The 17111-nt window shown below is 28.4% G+C and overlaps 2 protein-coding genes across 2 annotated transcripts; both read left to right on the top strand.

The window, feature by feature from the left end:
- Positions 1 to 4805: 4805 nt before the first annotated feature.
- Positions 4806 to 7478, top strand: LOC123226781 ((-)-germacrene D synthase-like). Its single transcript, XM_044651305.1, has 7 exons — positions 4806 to 4934; positions 5189 to 5462; positions 5538 to 5910; positions 6000 to 6218; positions 6495 to 6633; positions 6719 to 6967; positions 7056 to 7478. The coding sequence occupies exons 1-7, from the start codon at positions 4806 to 4808 to the stop codon at positions 7347 to 7349; spliced, it is 1677 nt and encodes a 558-aa protein (XP_044507240.1). The 3' UTR covers positions 7350 to 7478.
- Positions 7479 to 13490: 6012 nt separating this feature from the next.
- On the top strand, positions 13491 to 15964 carry LOC123226772 ((-)-germacrene D synthase-like). The gene is made up of 7 exons (XM_044651300.1): positions 13491 to 13672; positions 13927 to 14200; positions 14276 to 14648; positions 14738 to 14956; positions 15062 to 15200; positions 15298 to 15546; positions 15636 to 15964. The coding sequence occupies exons 1-7, from the start codon at positions 13544 to 13546 to the stop codon at positions 15927 to 15929; spliced, it is 1677 nt and encodes a 558-aa protein (XP_044507235.1). The 5' UTR covers positions 13491 to 13543; the 3' UTR covers positions 15930 to 15964.
- Positions 15965 to 17111: the final 1147 nt, after the last annotated feature.

The following is a 17111-nucleotide window of genomic DNA, read 5'->3' as shown; positions in this document are numbered from 1 at the left end:
CTTACTACTGAGATTACCCTTTAATTCGAAAATTTTGTGACATAATTAATATTTTTTTGAAGATGATTAAAGTTTGAAAAAGCAAATCATATAAATATTTTAGTCTAAGTTGGAGGGCGTTGTTAGATTTGTCGCTTGATTTATATTTAAAAAATCTAAAGTTGATGCACTATGTCTTCGTTTTTTTTTGGATTTTTTTTTTAAATAACATTCTAAATGAAATTCTTATTCAAAATTTATGAATGCATGAAAGTTAAATTTCAGCCCTCCAACACACACATGGAAGGGGTTGAAAATATTTATTTAAAGTTGGCCATCTCTTTAAATTTTGCATTTTTTTAAATACACTACTTTTATTTTCTCTTATTCTATTATTTAGAAAAAGGGCAAAAACGTTTGTTATTACTGTTTGAAATTCTTTTTATATTAAAATTTTGTATTGAAAATAATAATAATAGCTTTTAAAAGATTTTGATGTATTCTTTCTTTGAATAATTAAACACTCATCAACATAAATATCATTAGCAAAGATTGTTGTTAGAAAAAACGAGCTAGATTTCAAACAACTTTTGAATATCACATTTGATGTATTCTTTCTTTGAATAATTAAATAAGCTATTCTATAAATAAATAAAAAATCTATCATTTAAATTGGGCTTGTAAATTTTTGTTAAATCAATAATTGAGACCGTATTTGTAGTCGCATTATCAAATAAAATTGAAAAAATTTTAAAAACTAATCTATATTCTTCTAATATTCCTTTAATTACTCTATAAATATTATTGACTGTATGTTGGTCATTAAACACCTTAAATGCTAAAATTCTTTTTTGTAATTGAAATTTATCATCTATCCAATGACAAATTATCCCCATATAAGAGTGAACTTGTCAATGCTCATTCCAAATATCACTACATATAAATACACATCCATCAAAATTTGAAAATAATTGAATTAATTTTTTTTGTTTTTTATATAAACTTAATAATGATTTTTTTAATGTGTTTTTTGGAATAGTTTTATGTGTATGATTTAATGCAGTTTTACAATAATTATTAAACCTAAATTTTCATCAAAAGTAAACGCTAAATGATTTATTGCTACCATTTTTGTAAATTCTTTTTTACTTTTATTATCATTGTAAATAAATAGAGATTTATGTGGAGAACCATACCCAGTTGTTTGTGTTTGACCTTTATTTTGCCCAATTTTTTTTTGGATGCTTCGACTCCAAGTGCCTCTTGAACATCCCATATCCACTTCCTTGCTTGAATTTATAAATTTGCTTACAATAATTGCAAGCAACTTCAAAATTATCATATTCTTTTTGTATTTTCTTGAAATGAATCTTGAAAATATCAGAGGTAAGAATTTTTTGGGATTGTTGTTTTATCTCTACTTGTTGAGGTTGTTGTTACTGCTCCACCTCTATATATTAACTTCTATTTTCTTGTGTTGAAAATTTTTCTACAAATTGATTTTTATTCATATTTAATATATATGAATACTGACCAAATCTCCTATTACCTGGTGAATTTTCATTACTTGCCATTTTTGATAATAAATAAAATTAATTATATAAATAAATTATATGATTAATTATGAAAGATAATGAAAAATAATAATAAATAATAAATAATAAATAAAATTAATTATAAGAATAAATTCTACAATTAATTATGAATTGTATAATATAAATAGTAATTGAAATTAATAAAAAATAAAGAAAAAATTTAATTGAATTTGATTAAAAGATTGAGAGAGTATTAAAAATTGAAAGAATGAGAAATGAGAATAAATAAGAGAGTTTGAAAGATTGAGAGAGAGAATTGAGAGATTGAATGAATATATATAAGGAAAATTTAAAAAAGTGGGCGTGTTTTTAAAATTTTGCAGGGGTTCCCTGCATTTATTTTGCAGGGAACCAATGGTCCCCTGCAAATGCAGGAGACCGTTGGTGCCCTTTTTTAAAATTTAAAAGATAAAAGAAATTCAAAAAAAGTTTAAAGTTTTGGTTCATAAGATTTGAACCGCCGGTTTAATTGCCAGTTTATGAACCAGATATGAACTGGTGGTTCTACTATTTAAAACTAAATAAACCAGAATCGAATCGTTAAAATCCTGTTTCTATTTCGGTTCAAATCGGTTCTGGTTTTACCAATTTCAATTTTGATTTTATCTGGGTCGGTTTCAATCTGATTCATGGGCCAAACTGGCTCGTGACCAGGTCTACGCCTAGCAGTGCTCCTAGCTACTTGAGTTGGACTTGTTAGGGGTGTGAATGACCGATTAGAGAGTTTTTTAGAATTAAATTGAAAAATCGGTTTTAAAAAAATTTAAATTAAATTAAATTATTTTATGTTTCAAAATAAATTAAATCAAACTGAAAAAAATGATTCAATTTGGTTTTGAATTACAGTTTGAACTTATTAAAATCAAATAAAATTAATAAAATTATAATTTTCTAAAATATAATATAAATATAAAATAAATACGAAATATATACACAATATACATGTAAAAAATTGATAAAATAAATATAAAAAAAAAACATGTATCTAATTGTTTATTAAATAATTTTTTAAAATATAATTACATATATGTATTTTAAAAAGAACAATTTACAGTTTAGTTCAGTTTGAAAATCACTCAAATTATAACATAAATTAAAAATTATTTTTAAAAAAATTTATTAATTTAAACCAAACTATTTCACAAATCAAATCATAATTTTTAAATAATTTGATTTGATTTTATAATTTAAATTAAAATATGTATATTCCTAAGACTTACTATTGAGATTACCCCTTAATTCGAAAATTTTGTGACATAATTAATATTTTTTTGAAGATGATTAAAGTTTGAAAAAGCAAATCATATAAATATTTTAGTCTAAGTTAGGGTTTTGTTAGATTTGTAGCTTGATTTATATTTAAAAAATCTAAAGTTGATGCACTATGTCTTGTCTTTTTTTGGATTTGTTTTTTTTGAAATAACATTCTAAATGAAATTCTTTTTCAAAAGTTATGAATGCATGAAAGTTAAATTTCAGTCCTCCAACACACACATGGAAGGGGTTTAAAATATTTATTTAAAGTTGGCCATCTCTTTAAAGTTTGCATTTTTTTAAATACACTACTTTTATTTTATCTTATTCTGTTATTTAGAAAAAGGGTGAAAACGTTTGTTATTACTTTGTTCTTCATCTTGGAGTTTACTGTTTGAAATTCTTTTTATATTAAAATATTAGTTATAATTGAAATTAGCCAAATCTAGCGTTGGACTAGACCAAGTTGGCCCCAAGTTAAAAGTTAGTTTAACTCGATTTGATTGAGTTCTAATTTGAAAAAGTATATATCCTCTTTTTGAAAAAAAAAATCGTTCTCTCATAAGGTCATATCCACGTAAACTTAATCCTATATAACATAATAATCAACCTAATTAACACGAGGCATTATCGAATAATTTCTTTAGAAAAAATCAAAAACCCCTTTGCAAATTAAAGTATAAAAATTCATATAATAATATTTAATGCGTTTCAATAATAATAAACGTGTTTTACCAATGAATTTAAATTACATATTCGGGTCATATAATTTAAAGTTTTTATACTATAAATTTAAATCATATTCAAATTAAATTATTTTTATTTGATTTAAATAATTTAATGTCGAGTTGATAAACTCAAATTAAATTATTTTTTATTAATTTTAAATTTAAATCAACGTATATTTAAATTTAGTTCGGTACGTGTCACCTCAAACCAATTGTGTGACATTAGTTATCTGAATTGGTGATCAGTGATTCTTCGATATACAACCACGTCTTTATTTTCTAGCATATCGTGTAAAAATTTTTTTTTGTAGTTGGAAATATTTTTCAATCTTTTATAAGTTAAGTTCATCGAATTCATTAAAAAGGTTCACAGTTGATGGGAAGTAAAAGTCAAAAGATACTTCAAAAGATCTTCCTTATTCCAAGTAAAATATTTTAATTCTTCCAATAATATAAAAACCATTCTATAAAAACACCCTTAAATGATAAATATATATGAGCAACAAAATAACAAAAATCAACATAGACAGATAAAAATGCAATTCCATATTGTTTTACTAAATTCTTTTATATTAAAAATTTTGCATATATTTTCAGAATTTAATAAGACATTTGAGATCACTTTTGCAAATGAAAATAATGAAATATATAAAGTTTTATTAAAATGGAGAAAATACGATCTTAAAGCATAATTACTAAAAAAAATAAGGATTCACCAACTGAATTACAAGAAATTATTTTGATAAAAAACAATTTATAAAAAAAAATGTTCGTTTACAGTTATCAAGAGAGAGGCCCAATTTAATCCTTGTAACAAAATAATATCAACTATATAAGGAATAGTTTTGTCTTTTCAATTAACTCTGAGTTAATAATGAGTGCATGCTTCTGTTAAACGCTATTAATTTAGAAAAATTATGAAATTAGATAGAAAAATTATGAAATTAGGGTGAGCAGACATTAAACAAATGTTAGGTGGGTAAATAAATAATGTATCACATTATATTAAGAGGAAAACGTACAAAAATATTCTATTAAGTGGTAAACAACTATTCTATTAAGAGGGACACCTCTTTTAAGTGTTATTGAATTCAAAAATTTAAAAAAAAAAGGAGCATGTTTCACACGACTTCATCATTCCAAAATGCACGAAAATAATTGTTCTCTATATATACATGAGCCTGAAGCCATTCTTATACTCAAATTCATAAACATAAATTGTCTAGTTGTTCTCTACCAGAAATTCGTCATGTCTCTTCAAGTTTCAGCGCTTCCTACTTCAATGAAAGTTGCCAACGAAGACACAAATCGTCGCTCAGCAAATTTTCATCCTAGCATTTGGGGGGATCGTTTCCTCTATTATGCTAGTAACTCTGTGGTAAAATACTGCTTAGTAATTTCTCTCAATTCAACTTGAACTTGCTTGTGACAGTTTCTTTACAAAGTTTTTTAATAAATGTTACACAATAAGTGTTACCTGGGCCACTGGTTTTCCTCTTTACCATACATAAGCCAATTCTCGTACCATATTTTTTAATATATAGTAGTTTGTTTCTCCTATATATATGCATGTAAATAATCCTACATGTATATTTTTGCTAATGACCTTTTTTTCTGCATGAGGTTGTGTAGGAAAGCGATGATTGGGAAAAACAACAAAAACTGAAGCACGAGATTAAAAAAATGTTATTAGCAGAAGTGAATAAGCCAGCACAGAAACTTGAGTTGATTGATGCAATCCAGCGGTTAGGTGTATCCTACCATTTTGAGACCGAGATTGATCAAGTGTTAGATCAAATCTATCAGCATCACCAACACATTAATTTCAGAGATGACAACGACGACTTATACTTTATCTCTCTTGAATTTCGATTACTTAGACAACAAGGCTACAGAATCTCCTGCGGTATATGTTCTTTCTCCTTGTCCCTTTCTTCTTCAGCTTTAGTGTACGCTGTCTAATTGTGATATGTGTCTGCAGATGTATTCAACAAGTTCAAGGACAATAATGGGAACTTCGGGGCTTTTCTTGAGGAAGACATTCGAGGAATGTTAAGCTTGTATGAAGCTACGCATTTAAGGGTGCACGGAGAAACTATACTAGATGAAGCGCTTCTTTTCTCTACTACCCACCTTGAGTCCATGGCGGCCAAATTAAGCACTCCACTTGCAGCTCAAGTTAAGCATGCCTTAAATCGACCTCTGCGCAGGGGTTTACCAAGACCAGAGGCAAGGCATTGCATGACTATCTATCAAGAAGAACCTTCGCACAATGAAGTTCTGTTAACCTTTGCCAAGTTAGATTTTAATTCATTACAAAAGCAGTACCAGAAAGAACTCAGTGGAATTTACCAGTAAGTCATATATAAAAACCACCATTAATCTCTCGCTAGCTAGGCTGTGCATGGACTATTTTATGATTAAAATGAGTTGTGTCACGTAGGTGGTGGAAGGATTTAGGCCTTGCCAGCAAGCTACCATATGTGAGAGATAGAGTGGTTGAGTTGTACTTCTGGATAGTGGGAGTATATTTCGAGCCTGAATATGAGTTGGCTAGAAGGCTTTTAACCAAAGTGACTGCCACAACTTCCGTTATCGATGACACCTATGATGTCTATGGCACAGTCGATGAACTTGAGCTTTTTACCTCGGCAGTTGAAAGGTTATTCAAATTCCCATCTTTAGCCATGATCCCAAATCCATATTTTATTATAATATAATTATCAATAAAACTATGTATACCCACTTTGGGTACACAAATGTGTACACATTTATATGTGTCATTATGTGATTGGATAATTTTGAATTAAGAATAAAACAATAACCAATCATATGATGACACATATGAGTGTGTATACATTTGTGTACCCAAAGTGGGTACATATAGTATTGCTCTATAATTATTTTGTTTATAATAAGCTTGAATTTTCCTTTTCAGGTGGAATACAAGTGCCGTAGATCAACTGCCTGATTACATGCAAATAATTTATGCAATGCTCCTTGATATTTATCATGAAATGGAAACAGAAATGGCCCCCAAAGGAAAGCTATACCGCGTTCACTATGCAAAAGAATCGGTAAGTTTTTTTTCCCAGTCCATTAATTGGGGTAATTTAAAGCAAGTGGACTGCTTAATTGGTATTCATTATTATGGTTTCTCAGATGAAGACTCTAGTAAGGAATTACTTTATTGAAGCCAAATGGTATCATGAAAATTATGTACCCACCATGGATGAGTACATGACTGTTGCATTGGTTACTAGTACCTACCAAATGTTAGCCACAAATTCTTTTGTGGGAATGGGAGATGTTGCAACCAAAGAAGCCTTTGAATGGTCAGTCAGCAACCCTAAACTCCTGAGGGCTGCCTCAGTAATTTGCAGACTCATGGATGACATTGCCTCCCACAAGGTATCGGTACATACAATATTTAGAAAAAGTTAAAGTTTTTTCTGATCCAATATTTAGCAGTTAACCAATTGTGTGTTTATACATACAGTTTGAGCAAAAGAGGGGCCATGCTGCCTCAGCCGTAGAGTGTTTCCAGAAACAATATGGTGCAACAGAAGAAGCAGCATACAAGGAATTTCGAAAACAAATTACAGATGCCTGGAAGGATTTAAACGAAGAACTTCTCCTCCCAACAGCCTTGCCAATGCCACTCCCTGTACGAATTCTTAATTTTTCGCGAGTGATTGATGTTGTATACAAGGACGGCGATGGCTACTCTGAAGCTCAAACTTACCTCAAGGATTATATTGCCTCTCTTTTTATTGACCCTGTGTCAATATAGCATTGCCGTGACTAAATTACTATTGTACGTCTTGTTTGAAGTGTGGGGTCCCAGCAAAAATAATGGCAGTATGCTATTCTCCCGTGTGTAATAACAAAATTATTATATGAATTAATCCGAGTATTTTTATGATAATTAAAATCAAATTATAAAAACATTTGTCTGATCTTTCGTCCTCTTAACAGACACATAAAACACAGATAAAGCATATGTTACTTTTTTTCAGTTGTTATATACATGCTAAAGTTAATAAGAGTGAGATTTTTGGAAATGATGTATTTTAGGACGAACGAATATATAAATATGAATTAACTGTACCTATATAAATGGTTAATATTGTATATGTAAATCCTATAAACAAATTGAGGGACATTATTTTAAGAATGTATCCTTCTTGAATGAACTTCAGGGAGGTCTCATGGCATAAAATTCTTAAATAATTTTCAGTGTACCCTTTGCTACCCTTAATCTTTTTTTCTCATTTTGGTTTTGAGCTTTATTTACACAAAAATTAATTTGAACATTTTGTGAAATAATTAATATCTTTCTGAGAGATTATTAAAGTTTGAAAAAGAAAATCATGTAAATATTTCAGTCAAAACACCCTATTGGAACCAATACTTGATCCCTCGGCTCTCCTTGTTTCTTAAAATTTTTAATAAAATAGGGAAGTTTGTTGTAGTAGTTGGAGTTAATTATCCCAAGAAAACACCTAAAAGCATTCACAGGAGGATCATGCTCATGCTGTTGCTGTTGTATGAAAGAAGAACCAATATGCCTTGTTATGTAAGATTGGACATCCTTTGTTATATATATATATATATATATATATGCCATTCTCAACTATTTTTCTTCTTTGCTCCTCTACTTTATTCTATTTTTTTTTTTTTTAAGCTAATTTCATGCCACCTACTCCTCATCATCCAACCATTTGACAATATTTTTCACCAAATTTGAACAAAATTGAATTTTAATTCAAGTTTGATATATATATATATATATATATCTAATTAAAGCAAACTCAAATTCAATGCTATTTGGGGTCGACTTCAGCTCGAATCCCTCCACATCGGCCAATCACAAGACCAAGGGTGCAAGATATTATGACCTTTAACATAAAAACTCAGTAACACACACGAATCACAATCATACATTCACAGATACGTCACGCGATAAAATTGTGTTGTTTGATTTGTATCTAAAAAAGTCTAAAGTTTATCCAATAAGGTGAAATCCATATATTTGACCGAATTTCAAGTTTTGACTAGAAAATAAACACACGAAAGGGAGAAGGCAGGCCCGGACAGATGTACGATTTTTGCCAAGAAGAACCTTCGTAGCTCTATCTATCATTATTTACCAATCAACGCCCAACAGAAATTTATTTATTTATAGTAGAAGTAAATCTTACTGTTTTATTGAACTCTGCTCAGTTCAGTTTTAAATATTTAACATAAAATAAAGGAATTTCTGAACAAAATGACTTCCAAAGAAGTAGAAGTAAAACTTCAATCACTGTTATTCATAATTTTGTAGAAATGATAAATTACAAAATCACCCTTCTGATTAGCGTCGGGTCAGGTCGGGTCACTTAAGTAAGTTCATAATAGGTCATATATAGGCGAATTTAGTTTGAAAGTAGAGTTTCCTCCTCCAAGTTTAAAGCAATGTTTGCCCAAACAAATACCAATTAATTTTAAGTTTCTCTTGTCAATAAAATTATGTATATAACTTCAATAAATAAAATCAATGGCATAATGTAATTCAATGGTTCGATTTCTAAATTATACAATTTTTCACAATATTTTTAGTTTAAAACTTAATTTAAACAATTTATATATCAAAAAAAAAAAAATCTAAACACATTCTATGCTCTTGACTAAATTAGTAATATTTTATATTACAATAAAACCATATATATACACATTTTTTTATACATAATTTTATTTTGAATTAAAAATAAAATAACATGTAATTATAAAATATCACATTATTTGTATACTTAAATTACGTATAAAAATATATACATATAATCATTCAATTTTACAAAATACACACAATCTCGTATTTTGTAAAATTTTTAAACAATCGTTCAATTTTCAACGTCTCCGACTTAAAGTTAGTTACAAAATGGTTAATATTAACACTCATTAACATAAATATCATTAGTAAAGATTGTCCTTAGGGAGAACAAGCTAGATTTCAAACAACTTTCAAATACCATATTTGATGTACTCTTTCTTTGAATAATTAAATAAAATATTCTATAAATGAATAAAACAAAATCAAGTCTCTAATTGACATTTCACATTAAAATCATGAACTTAGCATTATGCTATTGGATTTGCCAATAAGGGAGATATTTTATTATCAAAATTAAAAGATTATTTTAAAAATATATTATTTTGATAATTATTGAATAAATTATTATTATATTTGATAAAGTTTGATAAAAATGAATAGGTATAAATAATTATTTCATATAAATTGTTACTATATTTGATAAAATTTAGAAAAAATAGATAGGTATAAATAATTAGAGGTAATAAAATATTATTAGTATATTATTTTAGGTAATAAAATATTACTAGTATATTTTTTACTTAAATGCCCTTAGTATAATATTTTTTTATGTTATTTGTTATATTAATTTAAAATAAAATTATTTTTATTCTAAAAAAATTAATAAATAAATATATAGTTATAATAAAATTAAGATTATTTTGATAATCTTTTAATATTTAAATGAATGTCATAATTATATTACTTCTTATATTACCTACCATATCACTATTAATAATATAAAATTATCGAAATTTTTTATTAAATATAAATCAAACAAAGTAATGTATCTAATAAACGATAAATTACTAGAGTAATATTTCAATGTTTTGAATCAAACGACTCTTAAAGGTAATATTTTTTTAAAAATATTTTATAAAATTGGTTGGATTATGTGAAGATGAAGTCAATGTAAAGATGAATGAGGATAAAAAAGAGTTTTGTTGAGATTTAAGAGTGTTTTTGTTTAAAAAAAAAAATAGTTACAATTGAAATTAGCCAAATCTAGTGCTGGACTGAATCAAGTTGGCTCCAAATCGAAAATTAGCTTGACTTGATTTGGTTTTAATTTGAAAAAGTATATATCCTCATTTTGAAAAAAAAAAATGATCTCTCTCATAAGAATTGAAAGAATGAGAAATGAGAATAAATGAGAGAGTTTGAAAGATTGAGTAGAAGAGTTGAGAGATTGAATAGATATATATAGAGAAAATTTAAAAAGAAATTTAAAAAAGTGGGGTGGAAACGGATTTTTGAAATTTTGGTCCTTTGCAAAATTTCTGAAATATGCAAGGGACCAACGATCCCTTGCATTTATTTTGCAGAGAATTGCGGGGGACTGTTGGTGCTCCTTTTTAAAATTTAAAAAATAAAAAAAATTTAAAAGTTCTGGTTCATAAGATTTGAACCGCCGGTTTAACTACTAGTTCATGAACTGGTTATGAACCGATGGTTCAACTGTTTAAAACTAAATAAATTGGAATCGAATCGTTAAAATCTGATTTCGGTTCCGATTCAAATCGGTTCCAGTTTTACTGATTCTGATTCCAATTTTATCTAGGCCAGTTTCAGTCCGATTCATAGGCCAAACCAATCAATTATTTATTAAATAATTTTTTTAAATATAATTATATATATGTATTTTAAAAAGAACAATTTACAGTTTAGTTCAGTTTGAAAATCACTCAAATTATAACATAAACTAAAAATTATTTTTAAAAAATTTATTAATTTAAACAAAACTATTTCACAAACCAAATTATAATTTTTAAATAATTTGATTTGATTTTATAATTTAAATTAAATTATGCATATTCCTAAGACTTACTACTGAGATTACCCTTTAATTCGAAAATTTTGTGACATAATTAATATTTTTTTGAAGATGATTAAAGTTTGAAAAAGCAAATCATATAAATATTTTAGTCTAAGTTGGAGGGTGTTGTTAGATTTGTAGCTTGATTTATATTTAAAAAATCTAAAGTGGATAAACTATGTCTTCGTTTTTTTTTGGGTTTGTTTTTTTTGAAATAACATTCTAAATGAAATTCTTTTTCAAAATTTATGAATGCATGAAAGTTAAATTTCTATAAAGTGATCAAGTTGTCTTCTTCTTTATCAATTTTCTTCATCTCAATCTTCTACATCCCTCTAGTCTTCTTGGTAGCCATTGCAAAATCTTTGAAGCTGGTTCTGATTTAATTTTTTTGGGTTTTGTATTCTTTATGTTGTTATTTATATATAGGAGGAAGTACTCAATCAAAATTAAATTTCATTGAAAATTATGCAATTGCCTTCTTTATATAATATTTTAAAAATTTATTATTATTTAAATGAGGTATAATTTTTTTTTTCGTTGCCAAATTAATTTCCCTGTTTTGTTGTTTAAATATGGTTTTTATTTTTATTTTTTAAGTGCCATGGAATCATGGACTTCTCATCTCTTCATTTTTGTAAAAAAAAAAAAAAAAATTATATTTTTATTTATTTAGTTTAATATTTGAAATTTGTCGTGATTAATAAATGTGTTAAATTATTTATAATAACATCATTTATCTATTTTATGCAATACCTTAACATGCTTTCAATGGATTGAACATATTATAACACTACTAATTATATAATAGATTACACTATATAATTTTCTCTATGAAACACTTAAAAAAACATGCCAAGTGTAACGTGTCAGTTAAAAATTTTAAAATTAACTAATTTCATGTTCAAAGACCTTTTGTGGCTGGAGATCCCATCCGACTCTTTATATAATTTGGGTTTGAGAATAATCCTGAACTCATGAACAAAAGAGGAGGAAATTCATAAGATTGAAAAATGAGTGGAACTGTCAATGGGGCTTATTGATTTGGACCTCACTGCTTATGTTTGGGTCAAGAAAAATTTGGACTTTGGCTTCATAATTTTAGATAATTTTGTTAAAGCAAACCACAGTTAGATTTTAACTCTAGTGGACCGTAACAATTGTTTTTTACGAAAGTCAAAAGAATTTGCAAAAGTCAAAGCATTGGAATAAAGATCATCTTTATTCCAAGTAAAATATTTTAATTCTTCCAATAATATAAAAACCATTCTATAAAAACACCCTTAAATGATAAATAAATAAATATATATAAGCAACAAAATAACAAAAATCAACATAGACAGATAAAAATGCCATTCCATATTGTTTTACGAAATTCTTTTCTATTAAAAATTTTGCATATATTTTCAGAATTTAATAAGACATTTGAGATCACTTTTGCAAACGACTTATCTTATATATAAAAAAATCATATGCATATTCATTTATTTAAAAAACCAATTAATATTTTATGTATGAAAAAAATTCATGATGAGTGGTGAAATGTTTTCAGAGATGAAAACAGTGTGAATAATATAAATATGTTTTCGGTTCTAATCCCTATTTTTATTTGTCAACAAAAATTATTTCAAACAATATTTTTTATTTTCAAAATACAAAATGAAATGAACTATGAAGTTGCCTTTCATATTTTTCTAAATTTGAGAAAACAACTTGACCTTCGCAGGAATAATTACACATACAGATTGACATGAAGTCAAATTAAACACTTAAATGTCAAACATTAAATCATAATAACATCTAATATGAAAACCTAGGAGAAATTTAAAACTAAAATATCAAGATCAACTATATAAGTAACAAAATAATATTAAATATACAATTTATAAAAAAATATGTTCGTTTACAGTTATCAAGAGAGAGCCCCAATTTAATCCTTGTAACATGTACCCATTGGAATAGTTCTGTCTTTTCACTTAACTCTGAGTTAATAATGAGTACATGCTTCTGTTAAACGCTATTAATTTAGAAAAATTATGAAATTAGATAGTTAAACTATTATTTTTTAGGGTGAGCAGATATTAAACAAATGTTAGGTGGATAAATAAATAATGTATCACGTTATATTAAGAGGAAAACGGACGAAAATATTCTATTAAGTGGTAAACAACTCTTTTAGTGCACATAAGGGGGAAGAAATTAAAAAAAAAGAACTATTGGCATTGTTCCATCTCTATAAATACATGAGCCTGAAGCCATTCTCATACTCAAATTCATAAACATAAATTGTCTAATTGTTCTCTACAAGAAATTCCTCATGGCTTTTCAAGTTTCAGCGCTTCCTACTTCAATGAAAGTTGCTAAGGAAGGCACAAATCGTCGCTCAGCAAATTATCATCCTAGCATTTGGGGGGATCGTTTCCTCTCTTATGCTAGCAACTCCGTGGTAAAATACTGCTTAGTAATTTCTCTCAATTCAATTTGAACTTGCTTGTGACAGTTTCTTTACAAAGTTTTTTAATAAATGTTACATAATAAGTGTTCCCTGGGCCACTGGTTTTCCTCTTTACCATACATAGCCAATTCTCGTACCATATTTTTTAATATATAGTCGTTTGTTTCTCCTATATGTATGCATGTAAATAATCCTCCATGTATATTTTTGCTAATGACCATTTTTTTCTGCATGAGGTTGTGTAGGAAAGTGATGATTGGGAAAAACAACAAAAACTGAAGCACGAGATTAAAAAAATGTTATTAGCAGAAGTGAATAAGCCAGCACAGAAACTTGAGTTGATTGATGCAATCCAGCGGTTAGGTGTATCCTACCATTTTGAGACCGAGATTGATCAACTGTTAGATCAAATCTATCAGCTTCACCAACACATTAATTTCAGAGATGACAACGACGACTTATACTTTATCTCTCTTGAATTTCGATTACTTAGACAACAAGGCTATAGAATCTCCTGCGGTATATGTTCTTTCTCCTTGTCCCTTTCTTCTTCAGCTTTAATGTACGCTGTCTAATTGTGATATGTGTCTGCAGATGTATTCAACAAGTTCAAGGACAATAATGGGAACTTCGGGGCTTCTCTTGAGGAAGACATTCGAGGAATGTTAAGCTTGTATGAAGCTACGCATTTAAGGGTGCACGGAGAAACTATACTAGATGAAGCGCTTCTTTTCTCTACTACCCACCTTGAGTCCATGGCGGCCAAATTAAGCACTCCACTTGCAGCTCAAGTTAAGCATGCCTTAAATCGACCTCTGCGCAGGGGTTTACCAAGACCAGAGGCAAGGCATTACATGACTATCTATCAAGAAGAACCTTCGCACAATGAAGTTCTGTTAACCTTTGCCAAGTTAGATTTTAATTCATTACAAAAGCAGTACCAGAAAGAACTCAGTGGAATTTACCAGTAAGTCATATATAAAAACCACCATTAATTTCTCGCTAGCTAGGCTGTGCATGGACTATTTTATGATTAAAATGAGTTGTGTTACGTAGGTGGTGGAAGGATTTAGGCCTTGCCAGCAAGCTACCATATGTGAGAGATAGAGTGGTTGAGTTGTACTTCTGGATAGTGGGAGTATATTTCGAGCCTGAATATGAGTTGGCTAGAAGGCTTTTAACCAAAGTGATTGCCACAACTTCCGTTATCGATGACACCTATGATGTATATGGCACAGTCGATGAACTTGAGCTTTTTACCTCGGCAGTCGAAAGGTTCAGTTTCCACACTTTAAAGTTCCATCTTTAGCCATCCCAAATCCAAATTTTATGTAATATTGTTATTTTCTTTATAATAAGCTAGAATTTTTTTTTTTTCAGGTGGAATACAAGTGCCATGGAACAACTGCCTAATTACATGCAAGTAATTTATGCAACGCTCCTTGGTGTTTACCATGAAATGGAAACAGAAATGGCCTCCAAAGGAAAATTATACCGCGTTCACTATGCAAAAGAAGCGGTAAGTTATGTTCCAGTCCATTAAATTGGTGTACCTAATTTAATGCATGTAGGATTCCTGCTTAATAATAATTAAAAATGGTTTTGTGGTTTCTCAGATGAAGACTCTAGTAAGGAATTACTTTATTGAAGCCAAATGGTATAATGAAAATTATGTACCCACCATGGATGAGTACATGGCTGTTGCATTGATTACAAATGGCTACTTAATGTTAGGCATTAATTCTTTCGTGGGAATGGGAGATGTTGCAACCAAAGAAGCCTTTGAATGGTCAGCCAGCAACCCTAAACTTTTAATGGCTTCCTCAGCAATTTGCAGACTCATGGATGATATTGTCTCCCACAAGGTATGATTATATACAATATTTAGAAAAACTGCAAGTTTTTTTTGGATAAAATCCTTAGTTATTACCCAATTGTGTCCTTATACATGCAGTTTGAACAAAAGAGAGGCCATGTTGCCTCGGGCATAGAGTGTTTCTGGAAACAATATGATGCAACAGAAGAAGAAGCATGCAAGGAATTGCGAAAACAAATTACAGATGCCTGGAAGGATATAAACGAAGAGCTTCTCCGCCCAACAGCCTTTCCAATGCCACTCCTTGTACGAATTCTTAATTTTGCTCGAGCGATGGATGTTATTTACAAGGATGATGATGGCTACGTTCATGCTCACATTTACCTCAAGGATTATATTGCATCTCTTTTTATTGATCCTGTGCCAATATAAGCATTCGCATGAATAAATTACTTTTGTCTTGTTAGACGTGCAGCGTCCCGGAATAAATATTGGCAGCGACGGCTTCCATTTCTCTCCCCGTGTGTAATAAGAAAATTATTATAAGAATTAATATGAGCATTTTTATAATAAAATCATATTATAAAAGCATTTTAATGTTTATCTTTCGTTCTTTTATCTTAACATGCACCTTAAACACATATAAAGAGTATGTTATATATCAATTTGTTGCTTTTTTTTTTTTTTAAAATTTTTATACATGCTAATATAAGAGTGAGGTTTTTTAAAAGATTAGTGTTATATTGACAAATAATGATATTTCATTATATGATTGAGTTATTGTAAAATTAAAGATAAAATAATATTAAATTATATAATATTAAATTATTATTTATACAGAAAATTGTATGTATAGTTATATTGTTTTGAGCATAATGAATTTTGAAATCAACATACCTATAAATATGAATCAACTGTACTTATATAAATGGCTAATATTGTATATATAAGTCCTATAAACAAATTGAGGGACATTATTTTAAGATACTACATTGAGTTGCAGAAATATGACAGTGTCCTTCTTGAATGTACTTCAGGGAGGTCACAGCATAAAATTCTTAAATAATTTTCAGTGTACCCTTGGCTCCCCTTAATCTTTTTTTCTCATTTTGGTTTTGAGCTTTATTTACCCAAAAATTTAAAAAAAAAAAAGAAAAAGAAAATTAAGACGATAAGACATGATGTTAGCCAATAGAGATTACGTACTACCAGTCGTATTGGACAATATAAAAAATGAGACGTTATAATTGAATAGTCAAGTTATGATTAGATTTGAATTGAATAGAGTTTAAACTCGATTTGGTTTGTAGAAATGAAGCTTGAGCTAGGGCTCATTGAACTCGTTGTAAATAAGCTTGAACTCGATTCGAGTTCAAACTTTAATTAACTCATTATTAAAACGACATTGTTTCATATATATTAATCAAAACGATATTGTTTTGCTCTATATATATGAAAACAATATCGTTTTGTATTAAAATTTTTAATTTATGAGTTTGATGAATAACTCGAGCTTAAACTCGAACACATTTAGGACTGATTCATTCAAACTTATTTAAACTGAACTTAAGTTTGAACTCAAACAAGCTCAATTTGAATTCAATTCTTCCCAGG

This window comes from Mangifera indica, chromosome 1, assembly GCF_011075055.1.
Source record: "Mangifera indica cultivar Alphonso chromosome 1, CATAS_Mindica_2.1, whole genome shotgun sequence".
In the NCBI taxonomy this organism is placed as follows: Eukaryota; Viridiplantae; Streptophyta; class Magnoliopsida; order Sapindales; family Anacardiaceae; genus Mangifera; species Mangifera indica.
This window is presented reverse-complemented; position numbering and strand designations above follow the sequence as displayed.

What these genes read in the sequence shown, in the direction of transcription:
- LOC123226781 (XM_044651305.1), top strand. Translation starts at nt 4,806, where the DNA reads ATGTCTCTTCAAGTTTCAGCGCTTCCTACTTCAATGAAAGTTGCCAAC. An exon ending in AGGCTACAGAATCTCCTGCG is followed by an intron (nt 5,463 to 5,537) that starts GTATATGTTCTT and finishes ATGTGTCTGCAG; the next exon opens with ATGTATTCAACAAGTTCAAG. An exon ending in TTTACCTCGGCAGTTGAAAG is followed by an intron (nt 6,219 to 6,494) that starts GTTATTCAAATT and finishes TTTCCTTTTCAG; the next exon opens with GTGGAATACAAGTGCCGTAG.
- LOC123226772 (XM_044651300.1), top strand. Translation starts at nt 13,544, where the DNA reads ATGGCTTTTCAAGTTTCAGCGCTTCCTACTTCAATGAAAGTTGCTAAG. An exon ending in GAACTCAGTGGAATTTACCA is followed by an intron (nt 14,649 to 14,737) that starts GTAAGTCATATA and finishes TGTGTTACGTAG; the next exon opens with GTGGTGGAAGGATTTAGGCC. An exon ending in ATGATATTGTCTCCCACAAG is followed by an intron (nt 15,547 to 15,635) that starts GTATGATTATAT and finishes TTATACATGCAG; the next exon opens with TTTGAACAAAAGAGAGGCCA.